At 40.2% G+C, this 25,521-nt stretch overlaps 1 protein-coding gene and 1 pseudogene across 7 annotated transcripts in view; one reads left to right on the forward strand and one right to left on the reverse strand.

The window, feature by feature from the left end:
- Positions 1 to 25,521, forward strand: part of Dennd1b (DENN/MADD domain containing 1B) — a 212,335-nt gene that overhangs the window by 169,185 nt on the left and 17,629 nt on the right. For all 7 annotated transcript variants that reach the window (NM_001166501.1, XM_006529716.4, XM_006529719.3 and 4 more), the window contains 5 exons: positions 778 to 868; positions 6,488 to 6,528; positions 7,559 to 7,627; positions 9,941 to 9,997; positions 11,000 to 11,107. In NM_001166501.1, coding sequence (NP_001159973.1) covers positions 778 to 868; positions 6,488 to 6,528; positions 7,559 to 7,627; positions 9,941 to 9,997; positions 11,000 to 11,107 — 366 coding nt within the window. The remainder of the gene's footprint in view (positions 1 to 777; positions 869 to 6,487; positions 6,529 to 7,558; positions 7,628 to 9,940; positions 9,998 to 10,999; positions 11,108 to 25,521) is intronic.
- On the reverse strand, positions 949 to 1,790 carry Gm16304 (predicted gene 16304; annotated as a pseudogene).

Here is a 25,521-nt window from a genome sequence, read left to right on the forward strand (position 1 = left end):
TTTCATTAATTTATTTACTTATTCATTTTGCATCCCAGTATCAGCCCCACTTCTCCTCCCAGCACCCCCCATAGCTCCTCCCACCTCTCCCCCTCTCCTCCTCCTCTGAGAAGGGGGAGCCCCTGGGTATCACTACCCCAGCACATTAGTCACTGCAGAACTAAGCACATTAAGTTGACCCTGTTCTTCAAGCGCATGGTGTCTTCACCAACAGACACTCGCCTTCTGCCTCCGAGTACAGTGAAGGCAGTTGTATAAGCTGTATATTTGGGGAGTCTCTGACAGCCGTGGCCAGCAACTTAAGAAAAGGCTTCTGGACGGGTGTGGTGGTGCACGCTTTTAATCCCAGCACTTGGGAGACAGAGACAGGCAGATTTCTGAGTTCAAGGACAGCCTGGTCTACAAACAAAGTGAGTTCCAGGACAGCCAGGGCTACACAGAGAAACCCTGTCTCAAAAAAACCAAAAAGAAAAAAAGAAAAAGAAAAAGAAAAAGAAAAAGAAAAGAAAACGCTTCTCTTTTTTGCAAGGTGGTTTGATTCTTGAATTAAACATTATCAGCCTGGAAGAAAAAAGTTTATTAAAACTATATATGTATATCTCTGCAGAGAATTATATGTAGTATGTGGTTTTCTTTTAGGTAAATTGTTAATAACATGATTCCTATGGTTGTTTTTGACATTGCTACTTTACTCATTCCCCTCATTTTTCTCTATTTACAAGTAATTTTTAATGTTATAAAAATGAAAACTTAACATTTGAAACTTTTAAATTTCAGTTTATTGATGGTCGACTGGCAAAGCTTAACGCAGGAAGAGGTTTCTCTGATATCTTCGAAGAAGAGATCACTTCGGGTGGCTTCTGTGGAGGTAAAGATAGCCTTGAGAGTAATTACCTAGACATCTGATTTTTGTGTCTGTCTCTGATATATGTCTTTCTTTGGGAAGATAATTTTGTAATTATATTTATGTACACAAAAGTTAGTGTACATGCATCCCGGTTTAGTGGCGAGTGTTTTAGCCTTTGTCTTTTCCAGCTTGGCAATGCAAGCCACAGACTTAGGACCCAGGATGTAGACTCCCCAGTAGCCACGGATCTCATTGTATCTTTCATTGTAATTGGTCCTAATAGCTTCCACCAGCTTAGCCGGAGCACCCTTGTCTTCTGAGGTAACCTGTGTGAAGGCAATAGTGGTGCACATCTTCCTGTGGACCGGGCGCCCCAGCCTGGCCTTTCCCTTGATGGCGCAGTAGGGCACCCCCATCTTTCCACACAGGGCAGGCAGAAAAACCACCAGCTCAGTGGGGTCTACATCATGGGCAATCACCACCAGCTGAGCCTTCTTGTTCTCCACCAAGGTGGTGGCTGTATTGACATGGAGTTATTAGTCTCTTAGTTGGGATGTCCCCTTTCCCAGCAGCTTTCTTCTCAGTATGGGCCAGTAGCCTTTGCTTCTCTTTCTTTGTCTCTGGCCTGTACTTGTGGGCAAGCTTAAGCAGCTGAGTAGCTGTTTGCCTGTCCAGGGCCTGAGTGTACTGGTTACTGGCAGGAGGGACTTTGAGCCACTTATAGATGATGGGCTTTGCCGCTGCAGCCTGATGTAGCGGGGCCATTTGACAAAGTGTGTTAGATATCTTTTGGCTGGATGTCCTGCCCAATGCCAAAGTTTTTGGGCCTTTTCTCAAACAAAGAACCTTTTGGCCTCCTGTTTCTTGATGACAAGTGGGGGGCCAGGGCCCCCTTTTTCCCCTTGGCTTTCTTTCTTTTGGGGATCTTGGTCTGCTGGAGAAGAGAACTGTCTTTTAAACAATTGTTTTCTCCTAAACACACAGTTTTATGTAGGATTTTCATCTTATATGAGCTATGCTATGGGCTTATTTTTGTAATATTAATTTTCAAAGCAGGAAGGTTGTGTCATAAATTATTAGTTATTAGCTCTAATAATCTCTTAGTATTGTTGAAAATAACAGAAAACCAAGTAATTTATAACCTTTCCCCGTTTCCCACCTAATGATAGCTTCTACTGGAAAGTGATGGGTTCTGGCGGTCTGAGTGAGTTTGGGACAGAGACTCTGGTTGAAATAGTGCAGTGTAGTGCAGCTGAAAATGCAGGAATGCCTGTATGCATGCATGCTGCCTGCTTCCGGAAGTGGGAAGTGGGAAGCTGTACAATTCTTGGTCTGCAGACAACAGTAGGATTAGAAAAGTTTTAACTTTACCATTCCAAAACTAGAATCCATTCCAAATGTGAGTGTCCAGTGTTGTAGTATGTAGGCAAGCAATGAGTTCTGAGTTGACGTGCTGTCAGCTGATGCTCTGCTCTGTAGTCCTGGCATGCAGAGTCCTCCAGTGTCTTAGTGATTCTTCCAAGGAGGATTGCTGAGCGCACACTGGGACTGCTCTGTATGTTGTGAGAGCCACGTGAACAGGATATCTGCCCTTGCTGTCTTGCTGGGTTCATTTTGACCTCTTTGTTGGTTTGCCTTGATAGACAGGGTTTTAGTCATTTGAGTAGTTACTAAAATTGAGAAGATAAAAATAAATAAGTGCATATCTGCAAGTTTTGCACCTTACTTTTATTCTTAAACACTACCTAGTGTCTGCCATAAAGCATAGAAGTAAATGGGTGAAGAGAATTTCCTCAAAGAAGAGCAGATGAACTTGGCAGCCATAGGCCTTCACCTAGTAGATGTGCAGCACCTCAGGAGAGGCACTGAGCTTGGGAAAGTTAGTTTGTCTGACTCAGCAAGGGAGCTCTGTGTGGGTCCATTCAGCTCGCATCCCGCTCGCTCATGGGCAGAAATCCAGCTTCAATGGGACTTTTGTGTTAAAATGACGCCTTTTACTTTTCAACCCAGACAAGCAAAATATTGTCAGCTTATGGACACATTGCTTGAGGGGTCTACGCAGTATTTACATAACTGCTGTCTCATTATCTTTATGACCCGTGGGGCTGGTAGCTTTTGTAGAATTGAAGATGACATCTTGTGACAGTAATGGGGGAGAGCTGTGATCCTTTTATACACTTAAATTCTGTAATAACTGCTCGTCCAGAAACCACAGAAAGAAAGAGACATAAAGGCACATAAGAATAGCTAATTCATTTTATTTTTATTGTGTATTCACTAAAAATAGCAGTGTTACAGTGAATATGATGGATATTTATATTCTATCATAGAAGGATATGAGGCTTGGTCCATATCTGATTTAGAGAGTGCGCTACTTAATTCCAGCTATTTATTTTAATTAAAATTTCCAACTCCCATGTTCTAATCTGAGGGAGCAAATACTTAACCAAAAGGACAACCTGTTTCCATAGTTATCAATTTCAGTGAATAAGAAATTATTTTTAAAAATTATGCCAATCAAGTGCTGATTTTATTTGTATTTTACATTGTCTTAGAAATACATAGATTGTTCTTAGCAAAAAAAAAAAAAAAAAAAATGGGTGATTCATGAAGATTTGAAATGGAAAAGAAAATAGGAGTTCTTTATTATTATTATTTTTTTTAATTTGGTACTATTATGCCTCTGCTGTTTAGGAAGGACATTGCACCCCTTTATAAGGCGACTCCACTTAAACTGTTTACATTTATGCATATTTGGGAATCATCTCCCTGTGGTACTTTGAGACGTGTTTAGTGTTGGTCATCCTCCCCGTGCCCCCTTCTCTACCTTGCTCTTCTACTCATCCTCCACTTAACCCAGCCTGCTCACTACTGCCCACCCTCTCCTTACTGCCTGCCTTCTAGCCCCTTCCTTCCTTGACATCCAGCCACCCAGCCCTTACCGTTGCAACCCCTTTCCTTTACAAAGTGCTCTTTTTTGAAACTAGGAGGAGGGAGTCCCTGGATAACTTGATCTGATCTGTTCTGTTACTAAGCAGTTCTAGGGGTGGCATTTGGCATTGAAGAAACAGTGAATCAGGATTTTAAATTCCTGATTCTTAATTTTTGTTGGCTGCTAATGGAATTAGCCATCTATCGGATGGCCCTGCACCCTAGAGGTCCAGAGCACAACCAGAAATCTTGTCTTTCTCATTGGCACGTCCTGTTTTGCACACTTTTACAGTAGGGAAATGCAGAGCATGTACAGTAGATGAAAACGTCTTATGACCTCTAAAAGCTGAATATGAACTTATTCCTCATAATTTCAAGTAAGACATTTGACCTCCTATAACTGCTATGCAGGTTTATCACAACTGTTTCCTTGTTGTTAATATATTAGTTTTTTTTTTTTCTGGCTTGACAATTATTCTTGAACCTTAAGTTATTATCATACTGTTCTGTTTTCTTTCTGCTTTCTAAAATTCATTTTGGAGAAATAAGCACCACACCTTATAATAGTAAATAATGTATAACCCCTAAGTGGATAATTTCTATGTAGTCATGTGTGAGGAAGAAGTAGAAGGCACACGACCTGATAAAGGTGTGTGCACACCTGGATTCCACACCTGGAGCTGGGAGCCGGGGGACTTGGGACCAACGGCCAGTCTCAGTTTACAGTGAGTTGGAAACCAGCTAGAAAAGACCCTATCCCAGAAAGTTTTTTTAAAAATATAAAAAAATAACCTAAATGAAAGATGAGACTTGATTGGTAATAAAGTAAAATGTATTTGAAAAATAAATCAATAGGATAACATGAATGTTTTTCATCATTTGGTAAAGGAAATATGCACCTGAATCGTTGGGGATGAGTCATAATGGTTTTGACCCAGGATTTTCTTGTTCAATAGAAAGGAGAAAGTGCTGCAAAGGATCATTATTACAATGAAGTTGTTTCTTGGTTTTTCTTTTAAGTGAGGGAAAGATTTGAAGGATTAAATTAACCAATTGTGCATATGTGTGCATGCATGTGTGTGTGTGTGTGTGTGTGTGTGTGTGTGCATGCATGCCATTGCATGTGTGTAGGTTAGTGGACAACTTGCAAGATTTGGCTTTCAGCCACTACTGTGATGGTTCTGGGGCCCAAACTCAGCTCGTTAGTCTTAGCTATAAGCAGGCTAATGCCTTTAACATCCGGCTAGCTCTGTTGTATTTTCTTTCATAAAACAAAGATAGAACCGCATAAAAAGATACATGCTGTATTTTGTGGGGTCCTTTGGGCAACAGTGTAGCCATTGAGACTTTACTTTTAATGGTGACTTTTTTCCTTTCCTTTTGGAGATTCTTATCATAAAAATTAAGAAAGTAGTTTAAAATCTAACTGAAATCAGTTGTTTTAGAAGACGATGTTAGATGTGTGTTTCTTTTTTTTTTTTCCCCAAAGAGGGAGGGTTATTAGTTTATGTGTATGAGAGTTTTGGCAACATGTGTGTGTGTGTGTGTGCACCACATTCACTGCAACCTTAGAGGCCAGAAGAGTGTTAGATCCCTGGATCCAGAGTCACCAGCGGTTGTGAGTTAACAAGTGGGTGCTGGGAATTGACCGTGGGTCTTCTTCAGGAACAAGTGTCATTAACTGCTCAGCTATCTCTTCAGCAACAGATATGTTTTCTTTTGTCTAATAATATCATTTCAGTGACTAAATAATGTTATTTATAAGTGAGCATGTTTATTAGCAAGAGTTTTGGTGCACGTTTGTGTATCTCTGGGGTCTAGGTAGTACCATACATCTGGACAAGAGGACAAAGGACAACCTTAGATGTTCGTTATTCCTCGCTCTCCATATACCGTGGTTTTTGAGACAGGGTCTCAGTGGCCTGTGTCTCTCTGAGGAATGTGCTCATGTCTCCCATCCCAGCACTAGGATGACATGTGTGTGCCACCACACCTGGCTTCTTTCCTCAAGTCCTGTTTCACAGCAAGTGTTGTGCCCTGTGGGTCTCCTCCTCAGCCGGAACTGTCAGGTTCTCTTAGAAGGAGTTCTGAGAGACGAGCTCATTCATACCCATGGCATCCTTTCAGCGCGTTTCCTTCCAGCCATATGGTTTTGCTTCTAGAAAGTTAGAGACTATTTTTAGAGATAAAAGTGTCATTTAGTCACATTAAGATACAAACACCTATTAGTGTACATTGCTATTTAAAAATTACAAAACCATCTTTTTTGTCCTCGTGGTTTTCTGCATTTCCCAATTTCCTGTTTTCCTTGATTCTTCTCCACACTTGAAATGTTTTAAGTGAACCTAACTGTATAAAACAAACATTTTTTAAAACAATAGACATAAAACTTTGAAAAAAATATTTTTAGATGTCTAGGCATGTTGAATTTCAATAGGCTATATTTTCCACTGCAAGGCAAATATTTAAATGTGAGAATATAGGGAAGCCTTAGGTTCATGTGTGAATGAAGAACGATGCTTTTGGTGTGAGTTCTGATGGCCTGGTGCACTCACTCTCAGGACCTGGTCCTGGTTTACAACAGGCCAGTAAAGGGACCTGCTGGGCTGCTGTGCTGGGCTGCTGTGCATGCTGTCTCTGGGCGAGCTGTGTTTTTCTGGTTTTAGCTTTTAGTGGTTACCCCTGGCATCTAACTTTTATATGTTCCAGGGAGCCCGAGGTCATATCAGCAGTGGGTGTATACAGTCAAGGTAAGTGTATGCCTTTTGTTTCTCCTCTTTTCACTCTAGAAAGTGCAGAGAAATATTGAGAAAAAGTATTCTGGCTATACTTAACACTGTTTAATTTGAAATGTGTATGTTTTATCACACTAAGTAATTTTTGTTCATGCTTTGTTGATAATATAAAGGAAATTTAAAATGAAAGTGTTTACGTTAGACATAAAAGTCTTACTCAAAGCCACCATTTGCCTGCACACTGTATTATAGGTCACAGCACCCCTGTGCTGCTTAGGTTCTGATAGTGTGATACTTTCCAAAGAGGGAACCTCAGCTGAGGAGATGCATCTATCATATTGGCCTGTGGGAATGGCTGTGTGACATTGTCTTGCTTAATGATTGATGGGCCAGCCCACAGTGGGCAGTGCCGCCCTGGGTAAGTGATCCTGAGAGGTGTAAAAGAGACAGCTGACTAGGGACTTGGAAGGGGGCCAGTGAGCCACACTCCTCCATTCAGGTTCCTGCTTGAGTGCCTGCCCTAGCTTCCATTGATGATGAACTCTGACCTGAGTGATGTAATAAGTCCTCTTCTCTTGAAGGTGAGTTTCATCAGTGTCATAGCAATAGAAAGCCAACAAAGGACTAGGGTGCAGTAGTAGGGTCTGATGGGGATTTTATTGGATTACAATGTTTTGTTAGTATGATATGTTCTAGTGAAGAAAATCACCCACAGTCGAAGTCTTTATTGCCCAGCGTCAAATCAGCTGATGACCATCATCTTCTGTCTGTTGAGAAACTCTAAGTTTGTTCTGTCTTGTCCATCGTACTCTTTATTCCAACCTGGTGATGAAATGCCTCGGAAATGATGCTTTACACCAACTGAAAAGAACTGAGCAAAATATTTACACTCTGTTTTAAATCATTATAAAATGTAAAATATTAAAAAATAATTGACATAACTTCATGGGTCTTTAACTTACATATTTTTCTATATTACTGACAATGTTTCATTTTTCTAGGACAGCTTGCCCACAAGTCTTTAAAAATGTTTCTCTTCTTTCAGAAAGGAGGTGCATTGTTCAACACAGCAGTGACCAAAGCAACTCCCGCTGTGCGGACTGCATACAAATTTGTAAGTTTCCTCTCTGACTTTCAGACTTCTGCTGATAAAATTACATGTATGGTGTGTGTGTGTGTGTGTGTGTGTGTGTGTGTGTGTGTGTGTGTACAACCTTGCATGCATGCATACATTTATTTTTGTTTTCTTTTTCATGGCATTTTTGTTTGAGCGTTTCATATATGAGTATTGTATTTATGTCACTCTGCTCCTCCTCCTCCTTCTAGTTCCTCTGGTGTGACTTTCACTCCTCAAATTCTTGGCCTCTTATTAAAATATAATTGTTACATCCATGTGTATTGTGTATGTTTACTTAATTATAAATGTATATAAGTTACAGATACAACCGGCTGAGTCCATTTAGTGTTTCTCATCGTGTGGTTAGGGCTAACCTCCTGGGCTTGGCTAACCTCATTCTAGAGAAGACAGATTCTCTTTCTCTCTCAGCTGCCATTAACTTCTAGTAGCTCATTTTCTAGGAATCAAGCCCTGTTAGAATTTTTCCATCCACCTGCACATCATTTGTTGCTTAGGCAACCATGTTGTTGGGATTTCCTGGGTGCAGCTTCCCTGTCCTCTGTAGAAGATACTATCTTGCAGCACACATTCTGCCCTGGTGCTCTGGCTCTTAGAAGGTTCCCATGATGCCCGTTGAGTCTCAGCTGTGGGGTTGTGCTGTGGGTTTATCAGTGGGCTGAGTACCCACTGATAAACACTGAGTGGTGGTTCTCAGTGTTTTTGACCAGTTGTGACTTTATAATGTTAAACAGGGTCTCCCACTAGAGTGTGGACCTCACTAATGGGGCCAGGTCGGGCAAGGTCCAGGATCCTTGTGAACCTGCCTGCCTTTGCCTTTGAGCACTGTGAATACAAGTGCAGCTGCGTGTCCATCCAGCCCTTTACTCGTCTGGTGATCGAATGCAGGTCTTCATCCCGGCGTGGCAAGCACTGTTAACGTCTGAGCTATTGCTACAACTGTTTTCCATTTTTAAAATAAGCTTTATAAAATGTTTAGAGTTCATATCAAACAAAATAAAAGTCTGTTATTAAAATAATGTTGTATGTATGGGAAGTTACTTTCTTTATACAAGCTAAATATATTCTTGTTTTACTTAGTGTTATCACACTTTGTGTAGACTTAAGCTTCCTGGATCACTGTGCTCTTGTCTATGGTGGCTTGGGAACAGTGTCATCCTGGAGCTGGGACAGCAACAGTGCAGTGTTTGTAAGACCCAGCACATAGTCAGGAAACAAAGTAAAGGAGGCTTCCTTTTGTCTGCTTTTACCTGGAGTACTCTGAGTAAAAATCTCCGGTGCAGCGAAAGCCCCACGATTATGAAGCTCCCCGCTGTCCTAAGTTGGACCCCACAATTCATAGCCAGACTGGAGACACTGAATGATAAGACAAACCCTAGCGAAATATGAAGGTAGCGTGAAGTTGTTCAGTGACTTAATTTTTGCTGGAAAATCTATGGGTGAAATACCACTCCCCTAGATGCCTGTGTCTGAAAAAGCACTTCAGCAACACTCTAACATTTCTTCAGTTTCTTGAAGCTTACACACCTGTCCAAATAACCTGACACTGTGATTACTTTCTCTCCATCTCTCCATCTCCGTCTCCGTCTCTCTGTCTCTGTCTCTCTTTCTTTCTTTTTTTTTTTAATTAGGTATTTTCCTCATTTACATTTCCAATGCTATCCCAAAAGTCCCCCATACCCTCCCCCCCCACTCCCCTACCCACCTACTCCCACTTTTTGGCCCTGGCATTCCCCTGTACTGGGGCATATAAAGTTTGCAAGTCCATTGGGCCTCTCTTTCCAGTGATGGGTGACTAGGCCATCTTTTGATACATATGCAGCTAGAGTCAAGAGCTCCGGGGTTCTGGTTAGTTCATAATGTTGTTCCACCTATAGGGTTGCAGATCCCTTTAGCTCCTTGGGTATTTTCTCTAACTCCTCCATTGGGGGCTCTGTGATCAATCCAATAGCTGCCTGTGAGCATCCACTGGAACTCTCTTTCTTTCTTTCTCTCATTGGTCACAATTTTCAGTTAATAATGGGGATTAGGTACCCGATTGATTCTCGACTGAATGTTAACTTTTGTGTGTTTGTATGAAATACAGAATTGACCCTTTTAAACAACAGTTTGGGCTTAATAAAATGGTAACTAGATGACCTCCCTGGAAATAGTGCTAGGATATAATTTGTTTCTTTTCTAACTAATATGGATAGTTAGCAAACCTTATTAGAGATAATCTTACATATCTTTTTATTTAGTAAATGATAATAGAAGCATAAGAAGCTTGATACACTTATTCTCATTTCCTAGGCAAAGAGTCACGCCAGACTGGGACTAAAGGAGGTGAAGAGCAGGCTGAAACACAAGGTGCGTCTGCCTTCTTGGTCTTCGTACTTCCCCCCTGATTTTGTGTGAGTTTGTAGCTCTACAAGCTGAGATTTCTGTTTTGATGGCTTTTATGATATGCTCTTGCTTTGTTCAAGAATGTACTTTTTATAACAAGTCCTCTGACAACTAATTCTCAGCTATTCTGTGTGTGTTCACCAAATAATCCTTGTATTGTTTGCATATTTTATCACAGAATGTGGAGTCCTTAAAAAATACTTTTAGTAGGATGTATGTTTTCATAAAATTGATTGCTTTTGTACTACAATTGAAGCTCTTGCTTCAAGCTGATCTTTTTTAAAAACTAACTTTGGGTTGAAATTATTCAAAAAAATGTCACCATTTGGTTTTATAGGATCATCCCAATAGTAGTTACCACATTGAGGAATATTCCTAATTTATTAAAGATCACATATGATAATTTGATTTTGAATCTATGGGTATTCCAGGTATCATGTGAATGTTTATAGGTCTATATTTATGTTCTTGGTTTATTTACAAATTACATCTTTGCAATTTTATTAATAATTTGTGTTCTGATTTTTTACTTTTGAAGAAAATAAACTACTTAAAAATCTTCCTAGCCAGGCAGTGGTGGCACACGCCTTTAATCCCAGCACTCGGGAGGCAGAGGCAGGTGGATTTCTGAGTTCGAGTCCAGCCTGGTCTACAGAGTGAGTTCCAGGACAGCCAGGGCTACACAGAGAAACCTTGTCTGGGGGAAAAGAAAATAATAAAATCTTCCATTCTAGTAATGGTGAACATTTATCTTTATATAAATTTTATTTCAATTCGTCAAAGTATGGATTATTTTTTAATTTAATTAAATCACACTATAGAAAATCATGATTTCCTCAGGATATTCTTTAAAATTATACATATAGTGTTTTTTCTTTTTATGTTTAACAGGCAACCTTATTAATGAAATAACTTTAGTTTAAAAGTGGAGTATTATAAAATAATTGTACTTTTCTTCATGTATAGGACAATGAGGAAGAGTATGGGACCTGTTCTGGTTTGGTGCAGTATACACCAGTGTACACTTTACACAATGAAAAGGGAGAGAACAGAGAGAAGCACAAGCTTTCCCAGGTAAGGATGCTTGCCCTGTGTCCCTGGTCTCAGATTACACAATTTCACCAAGTTCTTTAGAAGTAATTTGAACCATTGATACTTCTCTTATTCAAAATGCAGCATTGATGGTCAAGGGGGAGAGTAGTGCACTCAGGACTTGCATAATGGAGAAACAAATAGCCCTTCTGAAAATCCCATCTTGGTGCAGACATGGAACATCCCACCCAGTCCAGACATAAACTTATTATAATAGTTATTACAATGTTGGCCCTGTGTGTATCTACAGATATCGTAGCACCTATAAAAGAAATAGAAAATAAAAAGTAGTGCTATTCCCAAGCCTTTTGCATACGGCTTACTTAACTTGTGTTTCATCATGTCTTCAAAGAGCTTATACCCCAGTGAGTCTGGGAACATTGAAATGTGATGATGTGCAGTACGAATAGAGTAACATAGAACAGCAAGAACAAAGTGCCTTTACTGCAAACATAAAATGCGTGACCCAGACATTCAGTACTAGAACAGCGTTTGGAAATCCAAGGGTGGAGCTCTGTGCCTGTGGTCCTGATCCTGTGATGAGGCCTCTCGATCATCATGTGGTCCTGATCCTGTGATGGGGGCCTCTCGATCATCGTGTGGTCCTGATCCTGTGATGGGGCCTCTCGATCATCATGTGGTACTGACCCTGTGATGGTGGCCTCTCGATCATCATGTGGTCCTGACCCTGTGATTGGGCCTCTCGATCATCGTGTGGTCCTGATCCTGTGATGGGGGCCTCTCGATCATCATGTGGTACTGACCCTGTGATGGGGGCCTCTCGATCATCATGTGGTCCTGACCCTGTGATGGGGCCTCTCGATCATCATGTGGTACTGACCCTGTGATGGGGGCCTCTCGATCATCATGTGGTCCTGACCCTGTGATGGGGCCTCTCGATCATCATGTGGTACTGACCCTGTGATGGGGGCCTCTCGATCATCATGTGGTCCTGACCCTGTGATGGGGCCTCTCGATCATCGTGTGGTCCTGACCCTGTGATGGGGCCTCTCGATCATCATGTGGTCCTGACCCTGTGATGGGGCCTCTCGATCATCATGTGGTCCTGACCCTGTGATGGGGCCTCTCGATCATCATGTGGTCCTGACCCTGTGATGGGGCCTCTCGATCATCGTGTGGTCCTGACCCTGTGATGGGGGCCTCTCGATCATCGTGGCTGCTCACGTTGTAACTGAAGATGCTTTCCTCCTAATATCTTAGTTAACAGCACTGTACACTGTTGGGTTCTTCCCCTTTGTGACAACATGTGTGACAGGAAGCTGAGTCCCTGTGCTGCCTGGGATCAAGGAACAGTTCTGTATCATTTATCACTAGCTGGGAACAACTCAAAAGTTGAAAGATCATTTTTACTTAAAGTATATTGCTTTTCTCCATAGTAAAACTAAAAACTCATGAAGCCAAACCATCATAGCATGGGAACTATATGCTTGTTTTTTTCTGTACCAAGATATTTTATTTGGTATTATTATTTAACACTTCGGTTCAAATGCTGATATCACTAAAAATATTGTCCCAAGAGGAAAACTGTTTAGAAAACTAGCAATGTAATTTAGAGTAGGCTCTGGAAGGCTTTAACCAATTAAACCTTACATGCCAAATTGTGGTTGATTAGGCATCTTTAGAAATCAGCTTTAGAGTCAAATTCATATTGTGGCTGCAAAGCTTCTTTTACAACAGATGCCAAGGCTGACAGCCAGACTAGTCATAGCAATGTCTGTGACTCATACAAGATTAGGGCCAGAACAGGACACCGGAAGGAAGGGAGGGAGGGAGGGAGGGAGGGAGGGAGGGAGGGAGGGAGGGAGGGAGGGAGGAAAGAAGGATGGACTAATTTGGCTCACAGTTTGGGGGTACAGTCCACTGTAGCTGGAAGTCCACATGGCAGGGTTTAAGCAGCTGGTCCCATGGCATACACTATCAGGAGAACAGAAGGAGAGCTGCGGTGATACTCAGCTCCATTTTTCTTCTCTGGTTCACTCTGGGAACACAGTCCATTGAGTGGTGTTGCCCAGCAGTATAGAAAACCTAACCAATATAGAAAATCCTCACAGATCCCTCGGAAAGTTGTTTTCGTGGGATTCTAAACACCATCAATGGGGAAATCAAGAGGAACCATGTCAACTCCAGATTTTGTCATCTTGACACCCAAACATATCACTTTAAAACCATATCCTTCCTTCCATCTTTTATCCTCATAGGCTCATAGCTATTGCATAATCCAAAATGCATTTAGCATACCACCAGAAGTCCCTATAGTCTTTAGTAGTGCCAGACTCTTACTTTCATCTGAGATTCAAGGCAGTCTCTTAACTAGTATAATTCCAATATGCAGTGGCACAGAATACGCATCCCACCCATAAAGGAAGAAAGATGGGATAGCAGTGACCTGGCCAAATGAGACCAACAGCCAGTAAGCAAACACTAACTCCTTAAGCTTCATGCCCTAAGTCTGACTCATGATAGAATCATCTGGGTCAAGGCCTGGGTAGCCCTTCTTCTCCATCCCTGAGACCTGGAGCACATAGTGTCTGCTTTAAACCAGCTGCCGTGCATACACTCAGTTTTCTTCAGCTAGTGTCTCAAACACTTGGCATCTTCAAAATTCGAGAGTCTGCACTGTGATTTATACTTTGATAGTTTCATTAAATGGCTCCTCTGGATATCTTTACAGGGGCTGCAACCCTGTGACACATTGCTTCACCGCAGTGTCTCTCTAGAACTTTGGTGTTCTCTCCTGACACCATTATTTCTCTTTTTTGCCTGCACAACCAATACCTAGTGAATAAAGCAAGCTGCCAAGTTCAGTTGCCAGCTGTGCATGTGCCTGGCTCCCTTGGAAAACAATGGCATCTGCATCTGTCTGCTGACCCTGAGAAAAAAACACATCTCTAGGTAGTTCCTTTAGAGCATAGAACTCCTTCAGCAAAACTCTCAATACATCTACTTTCAGATAAACTTGCATTTCAACAATGTGGAGCCTATGACAAGTTTGGTCTTGCCCTCACAACACGTTTCTTATTGTCCCAGTGTTGAGTCCAGGCGTCTCCTTAATGTCATCCATCTCTGTAGCGATGCTAGCTACTTTTAAACCTGCCTCGTCTGCATGGTGAAGTTTGCCCGTGCTCTTTTTCTTACCACATTGTGCTTTTTCCATGTTTGGTGCCACTTTTTGCTCTCTCTTACAGCGGAAGAAAGCAGTCCGCAGCCCGAGTGCTCTCCTGCCTTGGCATTTCCCTCCACCCTATGAATGAATTCAGTCCTCTATATTCAGCCTCACTTGAGTTTTCAGAAAACAGGCAGAATGCAGGCGATTCTTGATGTCATTACCACACGAATAGACCAGCTCGGATCCCAGTAGAGCCCCTGCTATTTGAAATTTCAGGAGCCTGTCCTCTGTGCACACATTCCTTCCTGTCAGCATTCCTATCTTCCAGCTCCAGCTAGAATGGCCTTCTCTTCTCTACTTATAGCCTTCATGGGCTTTTCTACCCCAAGGTTTCAAATTCTTCCATGTTCTTCCTATACACACTGCTCCAGAGACTGTGAACCACACAGAAGGGTTGAACTGCTGCGGTTCCAGTGTTCTTATTAGTCACTTCTCTAATAAGAACAGGACAGTCATCGGAAGGAAGGGAGGGAGGGAGGGAGGGAGGGAGGGAGGGAGGGAGGGAGGGAGGAAGGAAGGAAGGAAGGAAGGAAGGAAGGAAGGAAGGAAGGAAGGAAGGTAGGTAGGTCGGTCGGTCTATTTTTGCTATGATCTGAGGTCAGGAACCATGCTGGGAATGCTGTGGACTGTAAGGCAGCTGGTCACATAGCATCTGCAGTCAGGAAGGGGTGGACTGAGTACCCCTAAGCTTCCATCTTCCTTTTTACTCAGGTTGTGCCCAACCTGTGGGATGGTGCTGCCCACGTGCAGGGTGGATCTTCCATTCTTATTAGGCCGGTCAATCTGAAACAAGCCTCGAAGACCTGCCATGATTATTTAAATGCTCATAAAATCAACAGTCAAGGTTAATAATCACAGTACCATGAAATGTTTATGGTAAGAAAGTGCTCTTGCATGACTGATTTAGCCAGTGTTGTAGTACTGTAACAAAATACGTGAGCTTGAGTAATACATAAGGAACAGAAAAATACTTTGTAGATGTTTGAAGGCTGGAGAGCCTGGGTAAAGGCTCATGTGTTATAAAGACATAAAGATAATGTGCTACATTATCACATGGCAGAAGGGCAGGACAGAGCAAGACCTGATGGTGGGGATGGGAGCTTTACATGAATTTCAGAAGGAACAATCGAGCCTCATCAGTCATAGGAATGAAGGAGTTTGGTAGATTTTTTTTTTTTTTTAAGAAAGAGTTTATTTCACCTCATATCTTACAGTACAGTATGAATAACAATCAGGACAGGAAATTAAACATGATCTTGGAAGCAGGCACTGAAGAAGTCATGAAGAAATACAATTACTATCTTGTGCAGACTGATTTCTTATTCCAGCTGGTCAGGGATGGCACTTACAATGTAAATCATCAGTCAAGGAAAGACTCAATGGTCTTTTGCCTACTAGTCAATCTGATGGGCATTTTCTCATCTCAAGTTTCCTTCTTCAGTCTGACTCCTGTTAGACTAGATTTGATCAAAAACAAAGAACGAAAGAACAAAAGAAAGGAAAGGGAAGGGAAGGGAAGGAAAAGGAAAAGGAAAAAGAAGGAAAAGGAAAAAGGAAAGGAAGATTTTCTCCAAGAACCAGCACCTGGTTTGGTTGATTCTTTATATAGTTCTTTTTGCTTCTAATTAGTTGATTTCAACCCTGAGTTTGATTATTTCCTGTGGTCTACTCCTCTTGGGCCTATTTGCTTCTTTTTGTTCTAGAGCTTTCAGGTGTGCTGTCAAGCTGTTAGTGTGTGCTCTCTCCAGTTTCTTTTTGGAGGCACTCAGAGCTATGAATTTTTCTCTTAGCACTACTTTCATTGTGTCCCATAAGTTTGGGTATGTTGTGGCTTCATTTTCATTAAATTCTAAAACGTCTTTAATTTTCTTTATTTCTTCCTTGATCAAGTTATCATTGAATAGGGCATGGTTCAGCTTCCATGTGTATGTGGGCTTTCTGTCCTTTTTGTTGTTATTAAAGATCAGCCTTAGTCCGTGGTCATCTGATAGGATGCATGGGATTATATTTCAATCTTCTTGTATCTGTTAAGGACTGTTTTGTGACTGATTATATGGTCAATTTTGGAGAAAATACTATGAGGTGCTAAGAAGGTATTGATATTGATGAGAGTGGAGTATTGAAGTCTCCCACTATTATTGTGTTAGCTTTATTAAAGTTTCTATTATGAATGTTTGTGCCCTTGCATTTGGAGCATAGATGTTCATAATTGAGAGTTCTTCTTGGTATATTTTCCTTTGATGAGTATGAAGTGTCCTTCCCTATATTTTTTTATAACTTCTCATTGAAAGTTGATTTTATTCGATATTACAATAGCTATTCCAGCTTGTTTCTTGGGACCATTTGCTTGGAGAATTGTTTTCCAGTCCTTTACTTTGAGGAAGTGTCTGTCTTTGACACTGAGGTATGTTTCCTGTATGCAGCATAATGCTGGGTCTTGTTTATGTATCCAGTCTGTTAGTCTATGTCTTTTTATTGGGGAATTGAGTCCATTGATGTTAAGAGATAGTAAGGAATAGTGATTGTTGCTTCCTGTTATTTTTGTTGTTAGAGGTGGAATTATGTTTGTGTGGCTATTTTCTTTTGGGTTTGTTGAAAGATTACTTTCTTGCTTCTTCTAGGGTGTAGTTTCTCTCCTTGTGTTGGAGTTTTCCATCTATTATCCTTTGTAGGTCTGGATTTGTGGAAATATATTGTGTAAATTAGGTTTTGTTATGGAATATCTTGGTTTCTCCATCTATGGTAATTGGGAGTTTTGCTGGGTATAGTAGCCTGGGCTGGCCTTTGTGTTCTCTTAGGGTCTGTATGACATCTGCCCAGGAACTTCTGGCTTTCATAGTCTCTGGTAAGAAGTCTGGTGTAATTCTGATAGACCTGCCTTTATATGTTACTTGACCTTTTTCCCTTACTGCTTTTAGTATTCTTTCGTTGTTTTGTGCATTTGGTGTTTTGACTATTATGTGAAGGGAGGAATTTCTTTTCTGGTCCAATCTATTTGGACTTCTGTAGGCTTCTTGCATGTTTATGGGAATCTCTTTCTTTAGGTTAGGGAAGTTTTCTTACATAATTTTGTTGAAGATATTTACTGGCCCTTTAAGTTGGGAATCTTCACTCTCTTCTATACCTATTATCCTTAGGTTTCATCTTCTCATTGTGTCCTGGATTTCCTGGATGTTTTGGGTTAGGAGCTTTTTGCATTTTGCATTTTCTTTGACTGTTGTGTCAATGTTTTCTATGGTATTTTCTGCACCCTTCTATCGCTTGTATTCTGTTGGTGATGCTTGTGTCTGTGACTCCTGATCTCTTTCCTAGGTTTTCTATCTCCAGGTTGTCTCCCTTTGTGGTTTCTTTATTGCCATTTTTAGAACCTGGATGGTTTTGTTCAATTCCTTCACCTGTTTTTCCTGTAATTCTTTTTTTTTTTTTTTTTAATTTTGGTTTTTCTAGACAGGGTTTCTCTGTATAGTCCTTGTTGTCCTGGAACTCACTTTGTAGACCAGGCTGGCCTCGAACTCAGAAATCCACCTGCCTCTGCCTCCCAAGTGCTGGGACTAAAGGCGTGCGCCACCACCCCTGGCTCCTGTAATTCTTTAAGGGATTTTGTGTTTTCTTTTTAAGGGCTTCTAGCTGTTTACCTGTGTTCTCCTGTATTTCTTTAAGGGAGTTATTTAGGTCCTTCTTAAAGTCCTCTATCATCATCATGAGATGTGACTTTAAATCAGAGTCTTGCTTTTCTGGTGTGTTGGGGTATCCAGGGCTGACTGTGGTGGGAAGACCTGGGTTCTGATGATGCCAAATATCCTTGGTTTCTGTTGCTTATGTTCTCACCCTTGCCTCTCGCCATCTGGATTGATATCTCTGGTGTTAGCTTGTGTTGCTGTCTCTGACTGTGGCTTCTCCCTCCTGTAAGCCTGTGTGCCACTCCTCCTGGGCAACCAGTTCTCTCCAGGATGAATTTGGGTATGGAGAGTACAGGGTCAGCCCAGGGGTGCAGACAGAAACCTGAAGGATCCTGTTCCTGGCTGTTACTTGGTGCCTGTGTCCTGAGGTTTCTGGGTGGGTCCCCAGGAGCAGAGGTGATGGTCTTACCTGTGCTCACAAATGTGCCAGCACTCCTTGGAGACCAGCTTTCTCTAGGCAGTAGTATTTGGTATGGAGCACTGTGGCACAGGATCAGCTCCAGGTGCAGACCCTGGTAGAAGAAGTGCGCTCATCTAATAATTCAGTACACACTGTGTCTAGGATTTTCCTAGGTACCAGCCGTTAACAGAAGAAAAACATGGAAATATTCTGAATTCATGAGACTATTTTTGTGGCAAACTAAATGATTCCTCTATTTTTCCTTTTATTAAGCTTATTTTCATAGACTTATTAATTTCATATGTTATTATCAAATTCTGATTGTATTACTAAAGCGCGTCTTTGAATGAAGTCATTATGTTCATAGAAAATGGCCAGTACATCACACACTGACATTAAACCAGGCAGCCCTTTCCTATCTGCTCTTCTGACACCACTAATACGCTCAGTTCTTGACTGCTCACAAGCTTCAGGGCTCTAAATCACTCTGGTAAACTTTTTTTTACCAGCTCTGTAATAGAGTATTTAAATGATGATATTTACCATAGAGAAGAGGGGTTTTTTTGATGAGAAAAAAACATTTTCAATAGAATTCCTTAAGATAAAAACATTTAAATCACAGGAATCCTTTTCCCAAATATGTAAGATGAGAGAATTTTCATATGCTAATTATTAAATTTTCCTTGTATAACAGGATAAGATATTCCTATTATAATTTACTAACTTCTGTTTTTTCACATTTCATGTTAATTTCTAGAAATGGATTTTTAAGTTGTATTTCTTAAGGTATACAAAATGGCAAGTTGGTTATATTTAGGCAAATTAACCAATAAACAAATTCTCCATTGCCTTCACAGGTGACTTTCTGTGATTCCTAAGAGCACATTAGACCTACATGTAGCCGTTTTCCAATATGAGTTACATTATCATTAAACTGTGATCCTTCCCAACTGCATCTGATGGAAAAATTAGTATAGAGCTAGACCTGACTTGGTTTTAAAAGGAAATTGCTTTTGACATTCAGTAAAATAAAATATCCCTTTGTTTTGCTTTCTGCATTTTAATTGATATATTGTTAACATCACACATTATTTTCCTAGGCTGCTATAAGAATTATAGATAATATAAATAAAATACTTCCTAAATAATAAATACAATAGGTAGTCTACAGTTGGTAGATATACACACATCTTGAGTGCCAAGTCTTTTGTAACAATGGCCCTATTAGACTTTCTCCTCTTGTGAAATTCCTGCCCTTAGTCACTTGACAGCACTGTGGCCACAGAAGTAGCAGGCATTCATCTTCATTCTAAGTGGGGTCCTGACTGCCGACTTTAGCGTATGATTTGAAAGGCAATATACATCTTGTATTATGAATAAATCTCTTGTCTGTAACTTTGTAAGATGGTATTTGTTTTATTGTCAGCTACAATAAAAAATGACTCTGAATGGATTTGTCTCATTCCATTCTGAGTTTGTTTATTATCGGACATGGACCCAACTGTGAAAAGAATGTAGCTTTTCCAGTTTCCATCAAGACTTGCCAATGAAAGACTTTGTTTTTATTTAGTTTTCAGAATATTAAATGAAATTTTGATCATTTGAATTATAAGAATGTATCTTTATTTAACAGAAGGAAAGTCTATAGTGTGGATGCTATGGAGAAGAATTTAAATATGTCTATCCCATTACTTTGCTTGTCTTTGGAATAGACTATGAATCTATATTCTACCCCCAACAAATAGTAATTTGTGTGCTGGTCTGCTAATTAGTATGGCTATTTTCTGTTTTGTTGATGAGGCTTAAATAAATGTCAAGGGTACAGCCATGAAGAGCTCCCAATTAGGCTTCACATTTGTAAAATCCAGCCCTTTCCCTTTTGTGTGGAGATGACAGTTCTAACAGCCGCCCCAGCCTAACAGGACTCCAGGGAGAGGATCCTTCTCTGATTTTATTGAAAATAGGGCCTGTTTAGTCCAGTGAGAATACTGCTACCGGTCATGGTGCAGAGCAGTTTTAATCCTATGTACTTACCTTTTGTCAATCTTATATTAGTGGAATCCTGAAGAGTTAGTGAGCAATATTAGACCATTAATTCTAATTCTGCCATATGAAATTGTCTAAAATGTAATAGAAAAATTTAAGAATAAGAGAAAATCCCTTTCAATAATAAATTTATGACTAACTGCTGAACTAGAAGCTACTTTAAAGGATGAAACATTTTTTGCCTTAGTCCAGCAATCTGTCTATCTCTGTCTGTCTGTCTCTCTCTCTCTCGTACACACACACACACACACACACACACACACACACACACACACACATCACACTCGGCTAACAACTACACTAGTGAACAAGTGTGAGAGCTCAGCGCTACCACGAGTCAACATTAACAGATGGACGGCCCTAAGCAAGGCATTTCACTGTGACAAAATCTTGTGGAAGAGGCCCGAGCAAGCTTTTTGTTGCTAAGCCTGATTAAAACCCTGGCACACACACCACTTTTAACTCTTTCTTGCCTGAGACAGAAGCCAGTCCACTAGAGTTTCTCCTTTTCTGCCATCTAGATAGTTTATATAAATCTCTGCTGGAAAGGCTGGCCTTTCCTTTATGGTAAACAGTGTCCTTGACAATAAATACACACTAGGAATGGAGTTGGGACTTTGTTCACGAATGGGACAGGTCTAAGAGCCTTGTTACTATCCCACGCTACAATACTGGTAGCCATGCTTATATATAAACTAGTAATTTGAAATGAGAACAGTTCCTCCTTAAGTAAGTGATGAAGAAATTTTCATCATAAGATATGATTAATAATTTTTTTCTATATACACGCTCACTTATAATGAAATTTTGGTTTTTATATGTTAAATTGTTTACAAACCATTCTAACAGAACTAAATAGCTATGGCAAGTTTATAATTTATAAATAGTATACTTTATCTTTAAAAATTGTGCCCTAAAGGTATGTATACATATATATGCACATATATATGTATACACACACATATAGATGTATACATACACACACACACACACACACACACACACACACACATATATATATATATATCCCACAGAGAATTGTAAACAAATCATTTCATAGCCACAGTAGGATGTGTGGGCATATCAACAAAATCTCACCATCCTATCATCTTCAATGAAAATGATAATCAGATAATTTATGTTTTATAGACTGTTTTATACACTACAAATGTGCATAATGTCTACCTACAAATGTAAGTAATTTAAGTGCAATTTAAAATACAAAACTTAGATATGATTATATGATGTAGCTTATAAGAAAAGCAAGAAACTCATATGAAATTGTGTATAATTTATGGTAACATATTAATGCCAAAATTTTATTTATAAGAGTTAGTGGACTCTGAAGTAAACTATAACTATAATAAATGGCAGCACTTCTTGTTGAGACATAGGAAGTGTAAAAAGTTGGTATAGTTGCCACTTGTAGAGATCCACCCCATAATCAGCATCCAAACGCTGACACCATTGCATACACTAGCAAGATTTTATCGAAAGGACCCAGATGTAGCTGTCTCTTGTGAGACTATGCCGGGGCCTAGCAAACACAGAAGTGGATGCTCATAGTCAGCTAATGGATGGATCACAGGGCTCCCAATGGAGGAGCTAGAGAAAGTACCCAAGGAGCTAAAGGGATCTGCAACCCTATAGGTGGAACAACATTATGAACTAACCAGTACCCCGGAGCTCTTGACTCTAGCTGCATATGTATCAAAAGATGGCCTAGTCGGCCATCACTGGAAAGAGAGGCCCATTGGACACGCAAACTTTATATGCCCCAGTACAGGGGAACGCCAGGGCCAAAAAGGGGGAGTGGGCGGGTAGGGGAGTGTGGGTGGATGGGTATGGGGGACTTTTGGTATAGCATTGGAAATGTAAATGAGGAAAATACCTAATAAAAAATGGAAAGAAAAAAAAAAAAGAATGTCACAAGTTCAAAGTCAGCCTAAGTTACCTAGCATGATTCTGAAGGGAGAAGCCACTTACTTCGTCACAAGAAAAAAGTAATTATAAGCAACAAATCAAGAAAAATAATTGTGTTGTCATGGGTTAGAGGAGAAATTTGGCAGGTAAATATTAAGACTACTTGGTTTTGTTAAATAAGTTTTACATAAGACATATAATTATTACTTTTATTGTTGGAAATTATAGCATTCCCACCAAGCCTTTCCACGTACCCGAACCTGTTTTCCCTCAGCTTTGTGGTGTCTGTCTTCACTAAGTGTCCATACATATCTACATGTTCTCCTGAGTACAGTCTCCTCAGCCTATACATTATTACTACATGTATGTTTTCAGGGCTGACCACTTGGTATCCATACCCAGCCAGTACTTTTCACTGGAGAAGCCTGTCTCTCCCCGTCAGCATTTGTAGTAGCCTGTTGTCATTGGTGTGTTCCTCCTGTCCACATCAGACATGTCTGTTGTTGTCCTTGCTCAGTTAGTTGTAGCTTCTGATATTATGAGGAGACACATCTATCTCGTAGTAAGCTCCCTGAACCTCATGCTCTGCCCTCTGCCCTACAATGTCCCTGAGCCTTAGGTGCTGGATATTATTATTATTTTAATATTATTCTGTAGATGTATTCCATTGGAACCTGACTCCACAGTGGATCTGTAGTGGTTTTCTGTAACATTTTTCATCTGTTGCAAAGAGAAGTTTCCTTGATGAGGGGCGAGGACTAGACGTATCTTTGGTATAAGGAGAGAGATTTAAGATGTAGAGTTTGTGCTGGTTTAGTGAGGTGATTGTAGCTCCTTCAAGATTGATGTCTTCACTGGCACTGGGGAGGTGGCCAAGTCCAGAACCAGGAATGGTTTCCTTCCTTCTGAGCAGGACTCATGAAGACAAATAACTCTAAGAACCAGTTTTGATTTTCTGTTTATTTTGGCTCAATATTGAAGGTACTATGAAGGTCAATTGCTAGTTGAAGTAATAGGGAAATGTTTTAAAACACTTTAAAGGATAAAACTTTTTGAAATACGTTAAGGGAACATGACCATAAGAAGTATTGCCTAAATAAAAGCACATTATAGCAACGCGGATTTTAGGGGCTCTTCATATTGGATTTAACATAATTTATTCTAATGGCAGTAACTTATACAGTTGATTTTCTGGTGAAATACAGTATTGATAATTAGAAAGAAGTCACCTTCTCCGATGGAACACTATTTCTTTCAAACATTTCGTATTTGGTTGTAGTTAAAATTGTTTCAAAAAGAAAGTGGGTTCTGGATTGCAAGCATGCCCTCTAGTGGACATTCTGTGGAACTTTCCTTAGAAGTCAATTTGTAGTGCCAGGCGCAGAAGGAAGCATTCAAGCCACCCTTCAGAAACTGGGCTTTAACTTCAATTTAACTTTGCAGAACAATGCTTAGTATATTACAAAGCATAATGGAAAATGGTCATATTTGTGTAAATATGTCATATATAATTTTTAAAAATTTTAAAGTTTAACACTTTAATGTTAGAATTTTACTCTTTAAATTCATTTTCCATAAATAACTATTATAAAAATCTTGAAACAAAGACAAAATATACTCATTTTTTCCATTTAGTAAATCTGGTTAATGAATATTTCCATTTTAGACTTTATATAGAAACATGGAAACAGATTTTTCCCTCTGTTTTCTGTCCTTTAACTTTTTATGGTTTTTTTTCCCCCCTTCCTATTCAGTCTTTCAGAGTTCTGATCAAATTAACAACAATTCTCTATTCCAAAAATACCCAATTTCTGTATAAAAATACCCAATTTCTGTATACAAGTTCTTATTTTCTCTCAAGAATCTTAGGATAAGGAAATGATGCTTTCTCCTGTCTGGCTTGGCTTGGTTTGGTTTGGTTTGGTTTTGCTTTGCATTTACCCCCTGTGTGGCTCTGCTTTGAAGTTTGTCAGAGATCAGTTGCTGGTATTGGTGGTGGGAAAAGCCATTAGTGCACAGTAGCTAGTCCCACTATAAATTCAGGATCTTTGCCATTTCTCAAAGGATCACTTATTTATTCTTCTTCACTGAGGTATTTAATACTTAATCATATTGTTTTTGTGTTGACTAATAATTTCTTACACTGAAAAGCTGTAAAACCACTGGTCAAATTTGTGTTTTCAAATGTTAAAGACCTAAGGGGTAGTGGGATTTAAATCACAGTTGGTGTCACCCAGCAAATGAACAGCCCTTAAAACCTGGCTTCCCAATGTCCAGCTTGAAGCCATGTTTGTTGCAAGTGCCCATGTGGGTAAGTGTGCATCCTCTGAGTTGAGACGTCTTATGCCAGTTGTTGTGTCTTAGAGACAGCCTCCTGGGTATTGCCATTGCCAGCTGCTCATAGTCTCTGGACAACAAGCAAGAGTGGACCCTAAAGTACTGTTTCTGGGATGAGTATTTTGCCAAACCAGGGATCACTTCTGATTTCCTGCATTCTATTTGTCAACTGAATGATTTTTTTTTAAAGTTTAAAAAAGAAAGAAAGAAAGAAAGAAAGAAAGAAAGAAAGAAAGAAAACTAGAATAGATTAAAAGCAAATTGAAATGAGCATCTGTTACGGCACTGGTGCTTTGATTTGGACAGAGTGGATGTATCATCAAGGAGAGTCCCGTTTAACTATCTGACCATCAGGGTAAGCTACTTCCTGGCTTTGGAGACCATGTGTCTCCTCGGAACCTCAAGAAGTGTTAGTCCCGCTAATTTAGCTTTGAAGATAACTTGCTTCCTTTTAAGTTCTTAAGCACCATGATTTACAAATACAGGAAGACATCTATATTCATTCTCTGCCCATCAGCCTTGTCATTTAATAGGAAGGAACAGAAATATCTGCGTTTTTATAATATGATGAACACAGACCAGAATAGCAGCTCTGCCCTGTGGATGGTTTGGGAACATAAACATCACTCCTAAACCACAGCCTCCGGGGCTGTAAGGTGATGGTAAAGTGCCCGCCTCCGCGGAGGCCTCTTCCACATGGTGCTTCCAGAGCTCTCTACAGTCAGTTTCACAGTGAGGTAATAGTTGCCCATTTTATTTACAGTAACAATCCACTATACATGGGGGTGGGGAGGTGGAGAGAAAGAGAGAGGGGAGACCGAGG

This window comes from Mus musculus, chromosome 1, assembly GCF_000001635.26.
Source record: "Mus musculus strain C57BL/6J chromosome 1, GRCm38.p6 C57BL/6J".
NCBI classification, from domain to species: Eukaryota; Metazoa; Chordata; class Mammalia; order Rodentia; family Muridae; genus Mus; species Mus musculus.